Source organism: Acomys russatus, chromosome 13 (genome assembly GCF_903995435.1).
Source record: "Acomys russatus chromosome 13, mAcoRus1.1, whole genome shotgun sequence".
NCBI lineage: Eukaryota > Metazoa > Chordata > Mammalia > Rodentia > Muridae > Acomys > Acomys russatus.
In genome coordinates this window covers 2,489,304-2,511,367 of record NC_067149.1, presented here as the reverse complement: position 1 = coordinate 2,511,367, position 22,064 = coordinate 2,489,304, and the positions used below count along the sequence as shown (strand labels likewise).

General features: G+C 44.0%; 1 protein-coding gene across 1 annotated transcript in view; it reads left to right on the top strand.

Moving 5' to 3' along the window:
- Window positions 1-13,093: 13,093 nt before the first annotated feature.
- Dnah6 (dynein axonemal heavy chain 6) overlaps window positions 13,094-22,064 on the top strand; it is a 201,769-nt gene continuing 192,798 nt past the window's right edge. Inside the window, exons 1-3 of the mRNA XM_051154749.1 lie at window positions 13,094-13,327; window positions 16,559-16,714; window positions 18,557-18,819. Coding sequence (XP_051010706.1) covers window positions 13,100-13,327; window positions 16,559-16,714; window positions 18,557-18,819 — 647 coding nt within the window. The 5' untranslated portion in view covers window positions 13,094-13,099. The remainder of the gene's footprint in view (window positions 13,328-16,558; window positions 16,715-18,556; window positions 18,820-22,064) is intronic.

Genomic DNA, 22,064 nt, shown 5'->3' with positions numbered 1-22,064 from the left:
ATCTTATCCAGCAATACGCCTCTGAAATGACAAGTACATGGGGTGAATAAAAGTTACTTTTATAAACCCTCAAATTTCCCCCCATTAACCCTCATACAAGCCGATTTTCCTCAAGCTTTCTCAAACAGATCTTAATATTTTCACAATTCTGTACCTTTAAGTATAAAATGATGATGCCAGGGCCTTGAGATGCCACTAGCAAATAGTCAAAATACATTTAAATCTTCAGTTTCTTGAGCTTTTTCCCTCCAGCCTCACCCACCCCAGATCCATTGCAGGTGATGTCTACCTCAAGCTGCCTGAATCCAGCTGCCAGGATTCCAATTGCTGCTGCCTGTGTCCAGTTAGAGAGAGGAAGGAGAAATGTGTCTTACAGCCCTGGGCAGAAATGTCAGGGAAAGAGCCTGCTGCTGCAAAGAGAGGTGCCAAGGTCAAACTACAGAGCAAAACTATGTTGTCTGCTGGTTAATAGCTAACCAGTTTGTTCCTTTATTGCCCACAGAACTTGGCAACCTCCTAGGTCTACGTGGCTGTTTGCCTTTCCCACGGCAAGGAAGGAGGGATTTTCTTTCACCCTAAACACGACTGACAAATAAAAGTCTGAACAGACAAGAGAGGCATCTACCAAAAGAAAATTGTTCTGCATAGAACTATCTCAGCGAGGATGAGAATAGTTCGAAGGGACACTGTTTTCCACCCTTTTTGCCTACCAAAATAGGCAATAGGTCCCCCAGGAGATTGCAATTTCCCCTGGAATCTAATGCTGGGAAAAAGAAAAGGCTGAAGCCTGGTGCCAGCCAGAGAGGGGCCTGTCTCCCAGGACAAGAGTTCATTCAGTTCGGACTTGTCAGACTGCAATGCAGGAGAGACCGGAGTCCAGAAAGTGGTGGAGGAACCGCACACTGACCAGGCCTGCTCAGCTAGGCATACCTCCTGCTTCCTACCGAAAGCCGTGCCTCGCATTGGAGCCCTGAACATGGACTTGAGAAGTCCTAGACTTCCTTCTCTCTTCTCTCCAAAGCAGCCACATGGAGCAAATCTCCTATCTGCTTTTTACTATTATGTCATCAGTTAAGTGACCTATTGTGGATGCATGGTCAAGTCTAGCTTGCTAGGGCTTCCCAGACTCAAGAAGACAAATCTATGAAGTTCTTGCTGGTCTCAGTGGTTCAGAAGGCACTTAATGATCAGATCCTATTGACCACATATTCATTCAACAAGTATTGAGCAGGGCCCTCTGCTGTTGAAATTCAAAAATGGCTGTAAACAGATATGTAAACCAGTTGGCATACCGACCCAATAAAACTTCATTTATAAAACCAGGTAGTGGGGCTGGAGAGATGGCTCAGAGGTTAAGAGCACTGACTGCTCTTCCAGAGATCCTGAGTTCAATTCCCAGCAACCACATGGTGGCTCACAACCATCTATAATGTGATCTGATGCCCTCTTCTGGCCTGCAGGTGTACATGTTGGCAGAGCACTGTATACATAATAATAAATAAATTAAATATTAAAAAAAAGAACAGGTAGCAATCTGAATTCAACCCAGAGTATACAGTTAGCTGACTTATGCTGTGTGCTACATATGAGCAAACATTATATATGATTATATAGACAATATTCCATTCTTTTGAACAAAATGGGGTAATACATATCTATGACACACATTCCATCAAATATACTTAACACATTTTGCCCCATTCAATACAGATAGCTTTACTTCGGTTCTAGGCTGTTATGTGAGTGCTGAAACCTGAACTCTTGTCCTCTGAGTGTTCTTAACTGCTGAGCCAGCTCTCCAGCTCCATGATCCGGCTTTCAAATTTAACAAATACTGTTTAAAAAAAAAAAAAATCTCCCTGAAACACTGTACAAATTTGGATTCTGTAGGTAGAAAATCTTGGCCAAGTTCAGGTTATTTCAGTTCCCGAAAAGGATGCTAAAAGAGCTAGGGCGGAATGTCTCCGAAAGACTCTACATCAATGGTCCTCAGCCTTCCTAATGATGGGACAGTTCCTCATGTTGAAGTGACTCCTGCTACATCATAGCTATAATTTTGCTACTGTTATGAATCATAAGGTAAACATCTGCTCTGCGGTCTCCCAAGGAAGTAGTGACCCACAGGTTGAGAACGGTTGCTCGACATGAAATGCCCACCCAAAGACAGGGTAGGGATACAAGTAGTTCAAATGAGCAAAAAGGAAGCCAGAATGGAGTAACCTTGGCAGGAAAGCAGCCCTAGGCCCAAAGATAGGGGAGGGAGTGAAATGTTGGGATTGAATATTCAGAGAAGGAGTCACCCGGGACCATAATAAAATGCGAGGACACCCTGGGACTTGATATGGCCAAACAGAAGAGAGTAAGCCACAGGAGAAGGCGCAGGCCTGAGGCTGTTGAGTTTGGAGATAGGGCGTGACACAACAGACATAGGAGGAGAATACTGTTTTGTTTCAGAGATTCTTGTAGCTCCTCTTTGCTTTCTGAAAACCAGAAGGTTGGTCATCCTCAGTTCTGACAGCTTTTTATTGTGGAATTACTAGAATAAGTTCTGCAAAAATATTCTATATAGACTTAAGAAACAAGATGTTTGGGGGGAGGGGCTCAAGGAAGAAAACTGGAGGAAAGCATAGTATTGTCTTCAAATGCTTCAAAAGAGATTGTGGGGGACGCTACAGGATAGTGAGCTGATGGCTCTGCTGAAGACGGGATTTCTTACAATAAAAGTCTCCCAGCAGGGTCATAAAGTAACACACATCCTATAGCTAGCTGGGAGTCAATAGAGAGAAGAAACCCAGCCAGGCATGGTGGCACAGGCTTTTAACACCAGCACTCAGAAGGCAGAGAGGCAAGCAGATCTCTTGAGTTGTAGGCCAGGATGGTGATGGTCCTCAGAGTCCCAGGACAGCCAGGGCTACACAGAGAAACATGTGGGGAAAAAACTGAGAGAGAGAGAGAGAGAGAGAGAGAGAGAGAGAGAGAGAGAGAGAGAGAGAGAGAGAGAGAGAGAGAGAGAGAGAGAGAGAGAGAGAGAGAGAGAGAGAGAGAGAGAGAGAGGTGGGGGGCGGAGAGGGAGAAAGGGTGAGGGGGAGAAGACACCCACCCACTGGGCACCATTCCCACATTGAGTACTCCAGAGACTCTTTTTTCCAAGACAGCCTTTCTTAAAATTTAACATCCAGGGAGCTGCCTGAGAAATATGATGCTGGCTGATTCAGGAAGTTGGGGGCAGGACGTTAGAGTCCGTTTATCTAATAAGTTCCAGATGACACCAAAGCCACTGACCCACAAATCTGACTATGAAGAGCAAGAACTTAAGCAGAGGGGCTGGGACTTGACTGCACATGGGAATCATCCAGGAAGAGGGAATCTTTCCTTTCTGAAACCTTTTAATTCCCAGAATGTGATTACCCAAGACCAGCCATGGCTCATCAGTTATACATGTTAACAATGACTCAATAATTACTATTAAATTTCATAAGCTCTGAGACTCAATCCTTTCAAGCCTTCTACAAATCTAACAAACTTTACCAGAGCCACAACTCCTAATTGACTTGGCCACAAGATGTCACCAAAGGAACAAAGTATGCATCACAAACCCTTGCAAAGCCAAACAAGGCATCCTCTGTCCCATCTTCCCAGTTCGGAGGAAGAACAGATCAGAGGTTCCTTTAAAAATTGATCAAATCTATAGAAAAACTGGGTATACAGAAACATAAACACAATTTCCATAAAGTTCACGGGACCTGCAATTTAAATCTTCCCTTACTCTATGATGCCTCTGTTACAACCCTCACGACAGTGGACCATATCTCCTGCTTCATAAGGAAGATAGACTCTGGCCCTAGTCTTCCAGTTTGCTCAGTTCACCCTCCATTTTCCTTTCATCTTCATAGGACAGGCTCAGTGTCTTTTTGAGGTTTTAAATTTTTATTTATTTTTGTGTATGTATGTGGGGAGGTCAGACGACAACTTGCCGAAGTCAGTTCTCTTTGTCTAGTGTCTGGGCTCAGGTTGACAGGCTTGGCAGCAAGCCTGCTTAACCACTGGACCATCTCATGGGCCTGATATCATTTCTTTTCATTGAAGGTTAAATTATCCAAATCCTGATCCATTCCACCTGATCTCTGCCAAAATTCATACTTTCTTGTGCCAATTTTATAGCCATTCACTTTTCTGGTTATTAGAATAGCATAAGGTCTTTTTTTAAAAATACAAAAAGCCAAAGGCTATTGTACAGATATATCTCACAAACATTTATAGTTTTCTTCCATATACTTTCTGAGTTTATATATGTAGTCAATACTTATGAAATAAAGTGTTGTGCGAAATGTGCATACATCTTGGGTATGCACTTTCCACCTTGGGGAAATAGTCTCCTATTGGCCTGGTACTCATGGATTAGGCTAGGGTAGCTGGCCAGAGAGCTCCAAGGATCTGCCTGCCTCTGCTTCCCCAACAGTAGGATTACAAGAGATGCATGTGTTGATTCTACGCATCAAACTCAGCACTTTTCTCATGCTTGCGAGGTACTGGTAGCAACTTAACAGAACACCTGAAAACTCTAGAATAAAAAGAATAAAACACACTCAAGAGCAGTAGACAGCAGGAAATAATAAAACTCAGGGATGAAATCAATAAATTAGAAACAAAGAGAACAATACAAAGAATCAACCAAACCGAGAGCTGGTTCTTTAAGAAAATCAACAAAATAGACATACCATTAGCTAAACTAACTAAAAGGTAGAGGGACAATATCCAAATTAACAAAATCAGGAAAGAAAAGAGGGACATTACAACAGACACGAGGAAATCCAAAGAATCATTAGATCTTACTTCAAAGAACCTGTACTCCACAAAATTGGAAAATCTAAATGAAATGGATAATCTTCTTGATATATTCCACTTACCAAAATTAAATCAAGACCAAACAAATTAAATAGTCCTATAACCCCTAAGGAAATAGAAGCAGTCATTAAAAGTCTCCTCTAACCCCCCAAAAAAATCCCAGGGCCAAATGGTTTAAGCACAAAAGTCTACCAAACCTTCAAAGAAGAGCTAATACCAACACTCCTCAAATTATTCCACAAACTAGAAACAGAAGGAACATTGCCAAACTCATTCTATGAGTCCACAGTCACCATGATACCTAAATCACACAAAGACCCAGCAAAGAAAGTGAATTTCAGACCAATTTCCCTTATCAACATTGATGAAAAATGCTCAGTAAAATACTCACAACCCGAATATAGGAAAACATCAAAAACATCATCCACCATGACCAAGTATGCTTCATCCCAGGGATGCAGGGATTGGTTCAACACACAAAAATCCATCAATGTAATCCATCATGTAAACAAATGGAAAGAAAAATAAAAATCACATGATCATCTCATTAGATACTGAAAAGGCCTTTGACAAAAACTAATATCTTAAAAGTCTTGGAGAGATCAGAGATACAAGACACATACCTAAACACAATAAAGGCAATATACAACAAGCCTATAGCCAACATCAAATTAAGTGGAGAGAAATGTAAAGAAATTTCACTAAAATCAGGGCCAAGACAAGGCTGCCCACTCTCTCCATATCTTTTCAATAGAATTCTTGAAGTCTTAACTAGAGCAATAAGACAACTAAAGGAGATCAAAGGGATATAAATTGGGATGGAAGAAGTCAAAGTATTGCTATTAGCAGATGATATGATAGGATACATAAATGACCCCCAAAATTCTACCAGAGAACTCCTACACCTGGTACACACCTTCAGCAAAATGTCTAGATACAAAATTAGCTTTAAAAAAAAAATCAATCTCCCTCCTCTGTACAAAAGTCATACAGGCTGAGAAAGAAATTAGGGAAACAACACCCTTCATAATAGCCACAAGTAACATAAAATATCTTGTTGTAACTATTTAAAAAAACAAGTCAAAGACCTGTATGACAAGAGCTTCAAGTTTCTGAAGAAATTGAAGAAAATATCAGAAGATGGTAAGATGTTCCACACTCATGGATCGGTAGGATTAACATAGTAAAAATGGCTTTTCTACCAAAAGCAATCTACAGATTCAATGCAATTCTAATCAAAATATCAACACATTTTTTACAGACCTTAAAAGAATAATTCTCAATCTTATATGGAAAAATAAAAAACCCAGAATAGCCAAAACAATGCTGTACAATAAAAGAACTTCTGGAGGTATCACCATCTCCAATTTCAAGCTGTACTACAGAGAAATGGTAATAAAAATTATGTGGTATTGACACAGAGACAGACTGGTTGATCAGTGTAATCAAATCAAAGACTCAAAATAAACCCACATATCTACAGACACTTGATATTTGACAAAGAAGCCAAAACCATAGAGTGGAACAAATGGTGCTGGTCTAACTGGGTGTCTACATGTAGAAGATGCAAATAGATCCATATTCAGCACAAAACTCAAGTCCAAGTGGATCCAAAGACCTCAACATAAAAGCAGATACACTTAAGCTGATAGAAGAGAAAGTGTGAAATAGCCTTGAACTCATTGGCACAGGGAACAACTTCCTGAACAGAACACCAACAACTCAGGCACTAAGGTCAACAATTAATAAAGGAACCTCATGAAGCTGAAAAGCTTCTGTAAGACAAAGGACACTGTCAAGAGAAGAAAACAGCAGCCCACAGATTGGAAAAATATCTTCACCAACCCTACATCCAACAGAGGACTAATATCCAAAATATATAAAGAACTCAAGAAATTAAACACCAACAGACCAAATAATCCAATTAAAAATAGGGTACAGAGCCAAACAGAGAATTATCAACTGAGATACTTCTAACGGCTCACAAACACAACACAAACACAAACAAGAAATGCTCAATGTCTTTAGTCATCAGGAAAATGCAAATCAAAACAACTCTGAGATTCCATCTTACACCTGTCAGAATGGCTGGAAACAAAAACTCAAGTGGCAGCACATGCTGGTAAGGATGTGGAGAAAGGGAAACACTTCTCCATTACTGGTGGGTGCAAATGTGAAAAACCACATTGGAAATCAATCTGGCACTTTCTCAGAAAATTGGGAATAGCTTTACCTCGAGACCCAGTTGTACCACTCCTCAGCATATATATCCAAAGGATGTCCTTTCATACCACAAGGACACTTGTTCAACTATGCTCATAGCACCTTTATTTGTAATAGTTAGAAACTGGAAACAACCCAGATGTCCCTCAACTAAAGAATGGATAAAGAAAATATGGAACATTTACACAATGGAATACTACTCAGCTATTAAAAACAAGGAAATCATGAAATTTGTAGGCAAATGGATGGAACTAGAAAATACCACCCTGAGTAAGGTAACTCAGACCCAAAAAGACACACATACTCACTTATAAGTGGATATTAGCCATATAGTACAGGATAACCGTACTACAATCCACCGATCTAAAGAAGCTCAGTAACAAGGAAGGCCCTAGGGAGGATGCTTGAATCTCACTCAGAAAGGCAAACAGAATAAATATCAAAAGTGGATGAAGAGAGGGAACTGGGAGGAAGAGGGTGTGGGGAGGGGACTAAGGGTGGTGATCAGATCTGGGGAGAGCAGAAGTGGGAGGGGAGAGGACTAGGAAAGAGAAGAGAAGCCAAGGGGATGCATCTCTGCGTCAAGCTGGAAACCTACCACAGGGAAGGCTCTTGGGAACATATAGGGTTGACTCATGGAAACTGAAGTGGCCACTCCTAGCCATGCAGGACTTCCAGCAGAGAGAGGGGGACACCAACTCACTCACAAAGCCTTTGACCGAAAATTTACCCTGCCTACAAGGAGTATGGGGATAAAGATGGAGTAGAGATTGAGGGAATTGCCAACCAATGACTGACCCAACTTGAGACCCACCTCATGAGAGAGAGCCAACCTCTGACACTACAAATGATGCTCTGCTATGCTTGCAGTCAGGAGCCTATCTTAACTGTCCTCTGAGAGGCTCCACCCAGCGGTGGATGGAAACAGATGCTGAGACTCACAGCCAAACAGGACTCTGGGAGTCCTGTTGAAGAGTGCGGGGGGGTGGGGTGGGGGTGGGGGGGGGGGGGGGGGGAGGAGATAGAAGGACCCAAAGGGGACAAGAACTCCACGAGAAAACCAGCAGAGTCAACTAACCTAGGCCCATGGGGGCTTACGGAGACTGAGCATGCATTGGTCCCTGACAGATATGTAACTGATGGGCAGCTTGGTCTTCATGTAGGTCCCTACAAGTGGAGGGCAGGGGGCTGTCCCTGACACAGACTCTGTTGTCTGCTTTTGGATCACTTTCCTCTAGCTAGGCTGCCTTGTCTGACTTCAGTGGAAAGGATGTACTTAGCCCTGACGTGACTTGATGTGCTGGGGTGGGTTGGTGGGAGGGTCCTCTTATCTGAGCAGGGCCCGCATAGTGCAAGGAGAGAACCAATTCTCAAATGCTGTCCTCTGACTCCCACATGTGTGCCACTGCTACACACCAAACAAACAAACAAAATGAGTAGGTAATTTTTTTAAAAAGAGAGAGAAAAATCCATTGGTGTTAGCACATTGTTTTTCATTTTAATTATATATTTTATTTAACCCAATTTACCTAAAATATTATAATTTCAGCATGTAGTCAATATAAAACATCAGTGGGATATTTTACATTATTTTTTGCATTCTAAGTCTGTTTAGTTTTGGGATTGTTTATTTGGTTGGTTAGTTGGTTTTTGTTGGTTTTTGGGGGGGGGTTGCTTTGTTTGATTTGGTTTGGTTTTGGTTTTTCGAGACAGGGTTTCTCTCTATATGTAACTCTGGCTGTCCTGGACTTTGTAGACCAGGCTAACCTTGAACTTACAGAGCTCTGCCTGCCTCTGCATTTTGAGTATGGGGATTACAGGCGTGTGTCTTTATCTCTATTGTATATTTTATCTTATTGATTTAGTTTGAGACAGGGTTGCAGGTTTCCCAGGCTAATGGAAGTCTCTATATGACTAACAATGACGTTGAACTCTTGAAATCACTCCCCTACCCCCTGGGTTAGCATATTATCTGCAAAGCCAAGACCTATGTTCAGAAATAAAGATCATTTAATGTGAAGGAAAACCAGTATTTTTAATTTTATGAACACAACAACAAAACAAGCCATCCTCTCTTCCCCCTCTAAAAAAAAAAAAAAAGCAAACTTTAACAAATGCCAGCTTGTTATGTGCAGTAGCAAGCTGTTCGGAACGAGTTATGAACAGACAGCAGGCAAGGGCACCCTGGAAAATCCAGGCTGAGAGCCTGGAGGCCAGACGATGTCCTGACCTGCTGCCAAATGGGGCAAAGTTGAAACTCTTGTTATAAGCAGTGTGATAGAATGTGGCACCTCAGCCTACTGACACACAGGGTTTCTCTCTCTCTCTTTCTGTGTGTATGTGGGAAGGGAGGGTGTGTGTGTGGTGTGGTGTGGAGGGGGTGTGGTGTGTGTATGTGTAGCACATGTGTGTGTGTGGTTTGTATGTGGGTGTGCTGTGTGTGGTGTGGTGTGTGTGTGTGGTGTGTGTGTGGTGTATGTGTGTACGTGTGTGGGGTGTGTGTGTGTGGTGTGTGTGTGGAGTGTGTGTGGAGTGTGTGTGTGGAGTGTATGTGTGTGTGTGTGTGGTGTGTGTGGAGTGTATGTGTGTGTGGAGTGTATGTGTGTGTGGTGTGTGTGTGTGGTTTGTACGTGTGTGTGATGTGTGTGGTGTGTGTGTGGAGTGTATGTGTGTGTGGAGTGTATGTGTGTGTGGTGTGTGTGTGGAGTGTATGTGTGTGTGGAGTGTATGTGTGTGTGGTGTGTGTGTGGAGTGTGTGTGTGGAGTGTATGTGTGTGTGGTGTGTGTGTGGTTTGTACGTGTGTGTGATGTGTGTGGTGTGGTGTGTGTGGTGTGTTTGTGTGGTATGGTATATGTAGTGTGTATGTGTGTGGTGTGTATAGTGTATGTGTGTGTGGTGTGTAGTGTGTGTGGTGTGGGTGTGGGTGTATGTGTGGTGTGTGTGTAATGTATGTGTGTGTGGTGTGTGTGTAATGTATGTGTGTGTGGTGTGTAGTGTGTGTGGTGTGGGTGTGGGTGTATGTGTGGTGTGTGTGTAATGTATGTGTGTGTGGTGTGTGTGTAATGTATGTGTGTGTGGTGTGTAGTGTGTGTGGTGTGGGTGTGGGTGTATGTGTGGTGTGTGTGTAATGTATGTGTGTGTGGTGTGTATGTGGTGTGTGTGTGTGTGCTGTGCTGTGCTGTGTAATGTGTGTGGTGTGGGAGTGGGTGTATGTGTGGTGTGTGTGTGATGCATGTGTGTGTGGTGTGGTGTGTGTGTGTGGTGCGTGTGTGTCGAATGCTGGAGTGGGGAGAGGCAGGCTGAGAGTGAGAAACTCTGGATTTCTAAGGACCAGCCCTGGGTCCAGAGCGTAGCTCTCACGCCATGCACCATGTTGCTTAGATGCCTTAGCATGCCTAATGAGTCTTGTTTATTTTTCTCCTAACATCAGGCTTTCGTTATTCAATAAGACCTTTGCTACTAAATTAGCGTGCACTTATAAAACGTGTTGTGTTAATTTTTACAAGCTGCTAAAAAGTCAAGTTGCCAACTTAAATATACATAGTTTAAACACTCCCTAGAGCCAGTGAGATTGCTCAACCTGCTGCCGAGCCTGGTGACATGACTTTCATCCTGGGATCCATATGAAGGGAGGGAACAGAACTCTTGTGAAGTCCCCTCTAGCCTCCACATACACACTAGAACCTACACACACACACACACACACACACACACACACACACACACACACACACACGGGAACATTGTAATATGCTCCCTGAAAACTTCATGTGGCAAGAGACAAATGTCAGCTCAATACTCAGTTGGTGTGTGAGGGGAGGTAGGGTTTTCAAGCTAGCATGCTAAATGCGGTTTGTGCCGCTGTTTTCTCGGCTTCACTAAAGGGGTCGCCATCCAAGGCTTGAACACGGTAAAAAGGGGACGAGGTAAAAAGGAGAAGAGAAAAAGAAGGCAGCTCCAGGCGTGATTACCACATTTGTAGGGAAGGGCTTCCACAGTCCACCCACCCTCCTCCTCAGACTTTTCTTTTCTTTTCTTTTCTTTTTTTTCACCTTGGGATTTTAAGATGTGGGAGAACGTCAAGTCAGACTCTTGAGAAACAGCAGATTCCTGCAAGAGGTTGGATGGAAGATCATGGACCGTTCAGTAAGGAAGGAACATACAGAATGACAGAACCACCTCTCCTTGCGGTACACTCAGCCTGCCTGGGATTTCCAGCCTAAAGAATTTGCGCCTGCTCCCTGAGAACTAGTGACGTCAAACTCTCTGGAAGCACCGATTGGTTCAATTGCTTGGCGCGCTCCTGGCTTGGAAGAGCAAAGGCAGTAGCGCAGCTCCGCGTTACTGGCCAGCAACGACAGGCTCCTCCTTGGCGCAGGGAGCGTCCTTAGAGGCCCAGTGGTTGCTAAGCAACAGGAAATATTTTCCACAGAGGCTAAGCTTTCTGTTCCCAGACCAGGCATTTTTCAGTCTTTGGAGACCCCTCAGAAACGCCGCTTTGAACCTCTTGGTGAGTCCAATGGAACTGAGCTCTGGGCGGAGCCAGACACTAAGGGATGGAAAGCCTCAAGGAGGATGGATTCAGCGATAGCTTACTATCTTAGGGGACTGGAAAGTAAGGACTAGAAATGTAAGGCTTGCCCAAGACCTTACAGTGACTGCTTAAATCTAGACCTATCCTGTCCAATAGGACAGCTCCTAGACTCCAGGTATAAATGCAATCAGAAAAATAAGATAACCCTGCATCACAGAGCACCGTTAAGTATTGAAAGGATAGTTCGGATATTGGATAAAATACATAGTTAAAACCGAGACCTCTCTTTTTTAATAGGTTTACTTGAGAAGTTAAAACTGCATAAGAGGATTTCGATTCCTATTGGCACTGATCCAGATTAAAACATAGGTATGTCAACGCCTAATTCAAGACGTGTGTGTGTGTGTGTGTGTGTGTGTGTGTGTGTGTGTGTGTGTACAATTGTGTGTGCATCCTTGCATGTACATATCGGCACATGGGAGGCTAAAGACATTGGACTGTCTCCTTCAATTGCTTCTCCACCCCCATCCCCTTTTTGAGACAGGATCTCTCACTGAATCTGGAGTTTGGCTAGCCTGGCTGGCCAGCAAGCCCTGGTGTTCACACTCCGTCTGCCATCACTCCCTAATGCTTCAGTTACACGCAACACTTCTGTGTCTTGGCTTTTACGTGGTTGCTCGGGATCCAAACTCCGGTCCTGGTGTTTGTTGTCCTGTTTGGTTTCGTGTCGACTTGACACAAGCTAGGGTTTCTTGGGGAGGACTCTCAACTGAGAAAATGCCTCTGTTAGATTGGCCTAAGGGCTTGTCTGTCCAGCGTTTCCTTGCTTGATGCTTGACATGGAAGGTCCAGTCTACCGCTGTCTGTGCCACCTCTGAGCAGGTGATCCTGGATTGTACAAGAAAGCAGGCTGAGCAAGCCAGTCATTGATGTTCTTTAATGACCTTTGCTTCAAACTCCTGCCTTGAGTCCCTGCCCTGACTTCCCCTCAGGATGACTACAAGCTGTAAGATGAAACACACCCTTTTCTCCCTCAAGTTGCTTTTGGTCAGCGTTTTACCACAGCAATGGAAACACTACTACAATGCTTGTCTAGCAAGCATTTCACAGATGGAGCCGTCTCCCCGGCCCCCTTACCTGCCTTTTTAAGAAGTTCCCTGGGAGACATTTCGCACATGCAGATCTGAGAAATGTAGTGTTCAGTGCCCACCTCTGCATCCTTCCCAATCCGAGCCAGCGTAGTTCCCAGAGCAGGGCTTCTTCAAGCCACGCCCAGCACACTTCTCAGTCAGTATTCCTCTGGTTCAAGCTCTCTGTTGGTGGGGACCACAACAGCTTTGATTGGTGCTCTTTGGGCGAAAGCATGTGAAGTCACTTCCCCCTAGTCCTTAATTCCATCTCCACTCCCTACAGCTCCCCCCAATTTCATTCAACTTTGCACCTTTGTTTTGTTTTTTTTTTTTTTTTTCCTTTATTCCACTCGTGTAGGAGTAAGGATGGCTTCCAAAGCTATGGAGAGTGAAATTGACCTGGAAGACATTGAACACCGTGAAGAAGAAAATGCTGTGCTTGCCAGACTAAACAATATAAAAGCAAAAGGAGTTCTGAATTATGTGACACTCAAAGAAAATGAACCTAAACGTCAAACTCTCACATTTAGGCACTCCACTAAAGCTCAAGAGAGGACAAGAAAGCTGCAGCAGCCTGTAAAACTGGAGCCTCTGGTAAGTTAAAGGAAAAACGAAAACCCAAGCAAACAAACCACACACACACACACACACACACGCATGCACACATGCACACACACTCATGCACATACACACATGCACACACACGCGCGTAATGGAAGTTTTGATTTCTTTGTAAACTCAGTTATGCTTTGTAAATATGTTTTTGTTTTAATCCCAAATGTGGAATTTTAGTTTGGGCCTCAGTTTGTCCACAGCTGATAATGGCCTCGTGCGAGCCATAGTCTTTACCAGCTGGTAACAGCCTACCTTGAGGCAGCATGGAGAGGGGCATGGTCTAGGACTCTGAGGAAGATAAATAGCAGAGCCTGGAGACAGAAAGGGTGCCATGTGGTGGTGGCATCTGGTGTGTAGCAGTTTGGAGAGACCAGAGACAGAAAGTGTGATGGCTTGGAGATAGATGGACAGAAATGTTTCAGTACAACAGCTTGGAGGAGACTGCTTGCTGTGTTGGTGGAGATTGGTATTGTCCCCAAAGAAACTAATGGACCCTAAACATCTGGGAGAAGTAAAGAGGTCTGTGCCCCCTCTCTCCACTAATCTCCTTTCTCTCTTACCCAGAGTTAAGGGGTTGGTGGAAGGGAGGTAGAGGCTTGAATACCTCAAATAAAATAGAATTTAAAAACAAGTGTCAAAAGCCAAATGTAGTGGCGCACACCTTTAGCCCCAGCACTCGGGAGGCAGAGGCAGGCAGATCACTGTGAGTTCGAGCCCAGCCTGGTCTACAAAGCGAGTCTAGGACAGCCAAGGCTACACAGAGAAACCCTATCTCGGAAAAAAAAAAGTGTCAACACACACACACACACTATGCTGGCTTTGTGTGTGTACATGCACACATGTGCATGTGTGTGTATATTTGACACAAGTTAGGGTTAACCTCAATTGAGAAAAGGCCTCCATCAGATTGGCCTGTGGGGGAATTGGTCGATGGGGCATTTTCTTGATTGTTGATGTGGGAGGGTCCAGCCCACTAAACCAGTGACATCCCAGGACTGCTAGTCCTGGGAGATATAAATGTAAAAATAGCTGACTGTGAGACTGGAAGGCAAGCCAGTAAGCAGCATTCCTCCATGGTCTCTGCTCCTTAGATTTCTCTGCCCTTCTCTTTCTCCCTGCATTTATCTGCCTCAAGATGACTGCCTTGAGTTCCTGCCCTGACTTCCCTTAATGGGCTGTAAGCTGCAAGAGGAAGTGAACACTTTCCTCCCCACATTGTATTGCATTTGGTCACCGCGGTATTTATCACAGCAATAGTAAGCAAACCAGGACATCTTCCAAGCATGAGGACCTTAGTTCAATCCCCCAGAATTCACATTACAAAACAAGCTTCGGTGTGGAGCTGGGTAGGGTTGGCATGTGCTTGCCATCCTTTTGAAGAGGGTGACAGGCAGATCCCTGGAGCTGGCTAGCTATCTACCTACTCTCCTTTGTGAGTCCCAAGACAATAGGAGGACTGTCTCCAAAAAATGAAGTGGACAGTACCTGAGGGATGACAGCAAAAGTTGTTCTCTGACCCCAATTCACATATAAACACACATGCATATACACAGCACAAACAAAGGAAAAACCATGTCCTTTCTGTGTTTTGTTCTCCTTCCCTGCATTTGTCTGGATCTTCTCTTTTCTTTGCTCCTATTGTGTCTGTCTCATTCAGTTGGCATTCTGGTCTCTGAAGTCGCTTCCATATTTGGGATTCTGTCCTAGTATAGATCTTTGCAAGCTTACTAGAGCCATGCTACTATTCACACCTTCAGTCTGCCTCTGAAGTCTATGTTGGACTTTGAAGGGTTCACAGTTTCCATGGTTAACCTCATGTCTCGTGGTAAATTGTTGTTGGGGAGGGTTGTGTAGTGGTTTGAATAAGAACGGCCCCCATTGGCTCATAGAAGGCTTAGTCACCATGGAGTGACACTATTTGAAAGGATTAGAGGGATTAGGACCTATGGCATTATTGGAGTAGATGTGGCCCTGTTGTAGGAAGTGTGTCACTGCAGGTGGGCTTTGAAGTTTCAAAAGCCTATGCCAGGCTCAGTCTTTCTCTCCTCCTCTGGGCCTGCAGATCAGGAGGTAGCTCTCCACTACTGCTCCAGCACCTCACCTACCATGTCTGCCACTGTGCTCCCCACCGTGATGATAATGAACTACGCCTCTGAAGCTGTCAGCCAGCCCACAATGAAATGTTTTCTCTTACAAGAGTCGCCATAGTCATGGTGTCTCTTCACAGCCATAGAATAGTGACTAAGACAGATGGTGCATGGCTTTGGAAATTGCATTCAGAAAAACTTGTACGGTAGGGAAAGATCATGAAGGAAGCCTCTACCAGCTACACACCTTCTCTTGCCCTTTCCCTCACATATTAGAAGAAGGTATTTTGATTATAATTATTTACAACTTCATAATTCTCACCCAAGACAGAAATCCGTGAGGAGCTATTGTTAATGTGCTTTCGGTTGCTGTGACAAACACTATGACCAAAAGCAACGTGGAGAACAAAGGGCTTATTTCCACTTAGAAGTTACAGGCTGTCACTCAGGGGAGCCATGGACAGAGCTCAAGGTGGGAACTGAAGGAGACCACAGAGGGATGCTTGCTCCCCGTGGCTTGATCAGCCTGTTTTCTTATACCTCCTGGGACCACTCGCCCTGATATGGTGTGGGCCCTCCCACATAAATCATTAGTCAAGAAAATGCCCCATAGACACGCCCAGGGACCCGTCTGATGGAGTCAAGTCTTTACTAGACGGTCCCTCTTCCCACATGACTCTTCCAGTTTGTGTCAAATTAACCAAAACTAATCAGGGTGGAAAGTGACCTCCTTTCCCCTGAGTATCCACTGGTAGTTTTCGGGTGCCCCATTCTAAAGGTCCTTTTGCATCCCAGAGCCTTGGCCCTCTTTCCTTCAGCACACAGACTTGTGTGGTGCTCGTTTCTTCCAACGGTTGAGTGGTGGTGCATTTGCCACCGTTCATTAGAGGTAAGTGATTCCATGGTTCCAAGCTTTCCTTAAACGCAGTTCTAGAAGTGTTGACAGCAAGCAGAAAAGTCTTCTCTGAGCAGCAGCTCAGGGGCAGAAAGCAGGGGGACTGGCTTGGATAGGAACTTAGAACAGAGCAGATGAACTTCCAACAGGGCGAGAGTCCAATAGTGGTCAACACGAAAAAGTCTGCAATGACCTTAACAAGATGACCCCATCTCTTACTTCCCAAAGCCAGTGCTGAAGGTCTACCAAGACCACAAGCAGCCAGACTACATATACAAACAGAACCGACAGCAGCTCATGCTCCCCGGCATCCTTCAGCTAAGCACGGCCGAAAGATCGTCACTTATTTCTCAGGAGGCTCAGGAGGCTGTGAAAAGGAAGCAGGTATGACGTATAAAACCACTTAGTCTTTTAAACCACCAGGTAGGTCGCGGTGCTCTCACGCTCTCAGTTCCTAAGAATGTGGATAAGGTTTCACACGTCTGGAAAAATAAGAGTATTTCTAAGGAAAATGAGCACAGAAAAGGAAAATCGGGGGGGGGGGGGGACATCTGGCATCTTGCTTGCCTTCTGACATTTTCTTGCATGTTAATGGTGTTATTATATAACGTTAAACATATTTATTATATATATATATATATAATTATTTGAAATTTGTAATAAACTTTTTACCAGAAGTGGAGAAACTCTTGGGAAACTCTGAAGAGGAGCAATAAAATGGCGCACACTTTAATCCCAGTACTCAGGAGGCAGAGGCAGGCAGAGCTCTGTGAGCTCTAGGCCAGCCTGGTCTACATAGCAAGTTCCAGAACAGCCAGAACTACATAGTGAGACCCTGTCCCAAAAGAGAAAGGAAGGAAGGGAGGTAGGGAGGGAGGGAGGAAGGAAGGAAGGAAGGAAGGAAGAAAAGATAGAGGTCAAGGTAGCCCAAAACACATCGTGTACTCAATGGGAATTCTAAAGCAATCGAGTACTCAATGGGAATTCTAAAGCAATCGACTGCTTTATAGTGGTCTTGGGAGTGAACTTGGCAAGTGCTCCTCAGAGCCTGACTTTAAATCAGTGGTTCTCAGCCTTCCTAATGCTGGGACCCTTTAATACAGCTCCTCCTGTTGTGGTGACCCCCAACTATAAAATTATTTCATTGCTACTTCATAACTGTAATGTTGCTACTGTTAGGAATTATAATGTAAGTTGTAAGTATCTGTGTTTTCCAGCCCCTGTGAAAAGGTCAGTCAATCCACAAAGAGGTTGCAACCCACAGGTTAAGAACCACTGCTTTAAGTGATGGTAGGTAGGTAATTAAGAAAGAAATAGAGATGGGAGAAGCTGTTTCTCCTTCTTGAGGGAGAATGTAAGTAGAGCCAGGAAAATGTTTGACTTCTAAAACAACTGATTCATTTGACATAAAAACCCTCACAAACATGAGGGTTAAGAAGAGAAATCGTGTGGGTATCTTCCATGGATGGGATGGCTGAGCAGGAATGGCAGCTTCTGAGCAATGCACAGTTCCTGGTTGTAAATTGAAGGAATTTGCTAAAAGGGATTAAAGAGAATCATGGAAAAAAAGAGATGCCCCGGGAGAAATATATATATATATCCCAAAGAGCTGCTCAAAATGTGGGGGGTGAGCACAGGGAGGGTGGCACTCAGCCTTCCTGCTCGGAAGTGTGGTCCAGCTACCGGTCAGTGCCACCTGCAAGCAGGTTAGAGATGTTGGATCCCAGGCCCACCATCGCAGCAGTACCGAATCAGAACCTGCCCTTTAAACGAGTCCCTTACATCTCCGCTAATCCACAAGTGCACTTAGATTTGAGAAGCGCTGGTCCTGACAGCAATGATCTCCAGAGGTTATTACAAGCTACGATGGAAGCAGCCTGAGGCTGCATTCACCGAAAAGCATCAAAGTCGTCCAAATAAGTGCTGAGGCTGAGAGGAGACAGATAGAGCGCAACTGAGCAAGGAGAAGGGTGAGCTCCCAGAGAGCTACTCCGGAGAGCCAGCAGCACATGGTGTAAGTGTGGTGTTAAAGAGAGAAGACCGCGCGGGACTGTTGTGTGGTAAAAGGAATGGTGAGGGTTGAGATGCCGCTCCTTAATGACAGGTGAAAGCTGTCAGCTTCAGAATCTTCCCCCTTTGAGGGGGTTTTGCGTCTTGGCCTTTTTTTTTTTTTTTTTTTTTTTCGTTTCGCGGAAGCTCCTGCTCAGTACATTTGTCTTTGTTTAGCCCCCTCGCCCCTCTGCTGATGTATTCTCCCCTCCTCCATCTAAACTGCCTCGCACGGGTATTGGAAGAAGAGGGCTCTTCGGAAAGAGGTCTTCAACTTATCCCAAGTACACCTTCCACGACCGAGAGGAAGTCATCAAAGCCAACATTAGAGACCCCTTGCAAATCATCAAAATCGTCCATGAGAACGAGCACCTTGGGTTCCTTTACATGATTTCGGCAGTGCCCAAGTCTTCCATTGAATACGACACATATAACCTGAAGTGAGTTCTCGTTTATAAAGCCATTCATTTAGTGTAACAAATCACAAATAAGACTGTAAATATTATCCATAATTGATTTGGTACAAATGATAAGTATGATCAAAAGTAATTTTGATTATCTCTCAATTTTAAGTGACTCTTCATACAGTGATTTTATATTCCCATTTATCTTTCCTTTTTCTAGGTACAAAAGTTAACTATTTTACAGGGCAGTACACTGCTGTGTTTCTCATATATTTATGTAGCATTACATAATGTTTTAGCATGTATTCTGATCTGTATTACAAACATTTCTTTATTTTTTTTATTACTGAGAAAATAGAATATCAAGCTATAAGCTCAGCAGGGAAAGGCTAGACTGGGCTTTAGCTCAACTACACCACCACAAGAAACTTCTGCACTGCATCTGCCACAGGAAGAGGCATCTTTAGAGTTAAAAGTGATGGTACTTTTGATAGCTAATTGCATGAGGACCAGTCATCCCAAGTACTGGGAATTTCTAGTCAACTGGCACAGGGCAATAAAGCATCTTCCGCCACTCGCTGCTTCCTGCTTACTTATTTCTCTCCTGAGAGGTGGCAGCCGAGACCTTCAACAGATCCTGCACCAAGTCTTGATGTGAGACTCAGGGAGCTACTTCAGGAAGGGTTAGGGGCATCGCCATGGCTACTTAGGAACTACATTTTACATGGAGCTTTTATCAAACTTGATGGACTATGCCCCTTGCATTTTTTCTTGTATGATATAAAGAAGTCATAAGTAGCATCTTCACAAGCCCTTGCAGTCATAAAAGTCTTGTCTCTACGTGGGTATTTTATAGCAAATCTGGGAAGTGTTTTAGGATTATAGAACATTTTTATGCTGCACAGGAACATGACCTTTGTTTAAAATCACAACTCCATTCTCCTGGTAAACTGTTAAATAAGTTGATTGTTTCTAGGTAACATTGATTATGATTAAAAAAAAAAAAAAAAACCCTGACTGGTAAACTATTTCTGCATGGGGAGGAGCTAAAAATGAGTTACGACTGTATGGTGGAGAACAATTGCTTTGGCGTTCCAAAAGCACAGAACCTTGGGGCCCGAATTCAGGGAAGAACCTTTCAATAGGAAAGGAAGTAAGATCACAGAACACTGCACACAGCATCTGGATTTGTATGGGCTTTCACTGACCTGGCTGTCCCCTCTGTCTGCTAATTGGATTGGGTTGGAGCTTTGTGAGAAGAGCCTCGGTCGGTAATGTGCTTTCTTTTCAGGCATGAGAATCTGAGTTCAGTCCCCAGCACCCAGATAAACAGCTGGGCATGGTGCCATGTGTTTGCCGTTCCAGTGCTGGTGAGGTGAACACAGAACCACCCCTGGAGCTCACCAGGTAGCCAACTTAGCCTAATCAATGAGCCCCAGATCCTAGTAAAAGACCCTGTGTCACAAAACAAGACAGATGACGCCTGTGAATAATAGTTGAGGTTGATCCCTGCCCTCCACATGTACAGACACACACACACACACACACACACACACACACACACGCACACGCACACGCACACATGTATTTTCATACATGCATACACACTAATCAATACACACACTGATACATATACATATGTGCACACACATGTATAGACATGTATATACATGCATAGCACACACTAGATTTAGTGAGATATATATATATTTAAAAAGCATAAAGTTGGGAAGGGGCGTCGTGTTTGGGGGAAGATATGGAGATAGATATGATCATATTTCATTTTATATATTTAAAATCCTCAAAAAAAATCACAGTTGATGTAGGAAGTGGGGGTGAAGGACTAATGGGCCTCAAAGCTGGTCCGTGGGAGGCTGAAGGAGGGGTGAATATGGCTGCTGGCACACACCATTCTGAAGGAACAAGGGAAGACATGAAGCGTCAAGTTGGACGAGCACCAGGGTCAGGAAAAAGCTATTGACAAACAGGAGGAAGTTCTGCACGGTTCAGATAGATAAAAAAGTAGCCAAGAGTCTATAATACTTAAAAGGAAGTTAGGGCCAGCTTTTCTTTGTCAGTATGGAGGAAATGATAAGAGATGCTGAGGAAGGGAAAACTCCATGGCAGTTTTTAAGTGTCTCCATGAGAATGAACTCACTTGGGCTCTGCAGCTTTTCTTATTTGTAAATTTCCAAGTGGAAGCCAGTAGTTCATAAATATCTCTATCAGCATGGTGTAGGAAGCTGTTGCCCTGGGACCTTGGAATGCGCGAGGATTCAGAGTCTGGGTTTGACCTGGATTCTAGCTTTTCTATAAGCACTCAGTATGACTCCACACTAAGGATCCAGTGTCTGAGCCTGGACACAAACTGGCCCCACAGGCTCGTGTCCTGAGCACATGGTCTCCAGCTGCTGGCAGTATTCCGGGAGGTTTAGGACACTTGAGAAGGCGAGGCCTAGCTGAGGAAAGTAGGTCACTGAAGTGTGCCTTTAGTGACTGTTCCTAGTCCCTAGGCATCCCCCTACTCTCTCAGCTTCCTACCTGCCATGAAGTGAAGTGCCTCTACCACATTGCCACTGCCACCAAGTTTGGGCCAGCAGGTGAGAGGCCACTGCCACCAAATTTGGGCCAGCAGGTGAGATGGCTCAGATGGTAAAAGTGCTTGCCACCAAGCCTGATGACCTGAGTTCAAACCATAGAATTTACATGGCAGAAACACAGAATGACTCTTACAAATTTTCCTCTGACCCATCCCAATAAATAAATAAACAAACAAATAAATAGCAATAAAAATGTAACACATGCTTGTGAAAGGTTTACCTGTGTTTTGCTTTGTGGAGAGGCCTGAAAATATTTTGTAAAGAAATAAAATAAAAATAAATCTCTAAGTAGCATTAATCACTATCAAGTGGATCGATGTCATGGGCCCCAGCTGTTGTCAACGTCAGCAGCAGAGCACACCGAGCAAGTTTTCCAGACATGTCTAAGACGATGGCCATCTGCTTGTTCTTGCTTGGTTTTAATGTCTGATGCTAATGAGACACCTGAGCTGATTGAAATTTCAGAGGTATAGTGCCTTGAATAAGAACAGTCCCTATGGGCACATATATATTTGAATGCTTAGTCACTTAATAGTGGCACTATTCGAAAGGATTAGAAGGATTGGAGGCTTGGCCTTGAGGAAGTATGTCACTAGGGGTGGGCTTTGAGGTTTAAGAAGTCCACACCAGCTGCCCTGCCAAATGATTCAGGATGCAGCTCTCAGCTACTGCAGCACCACC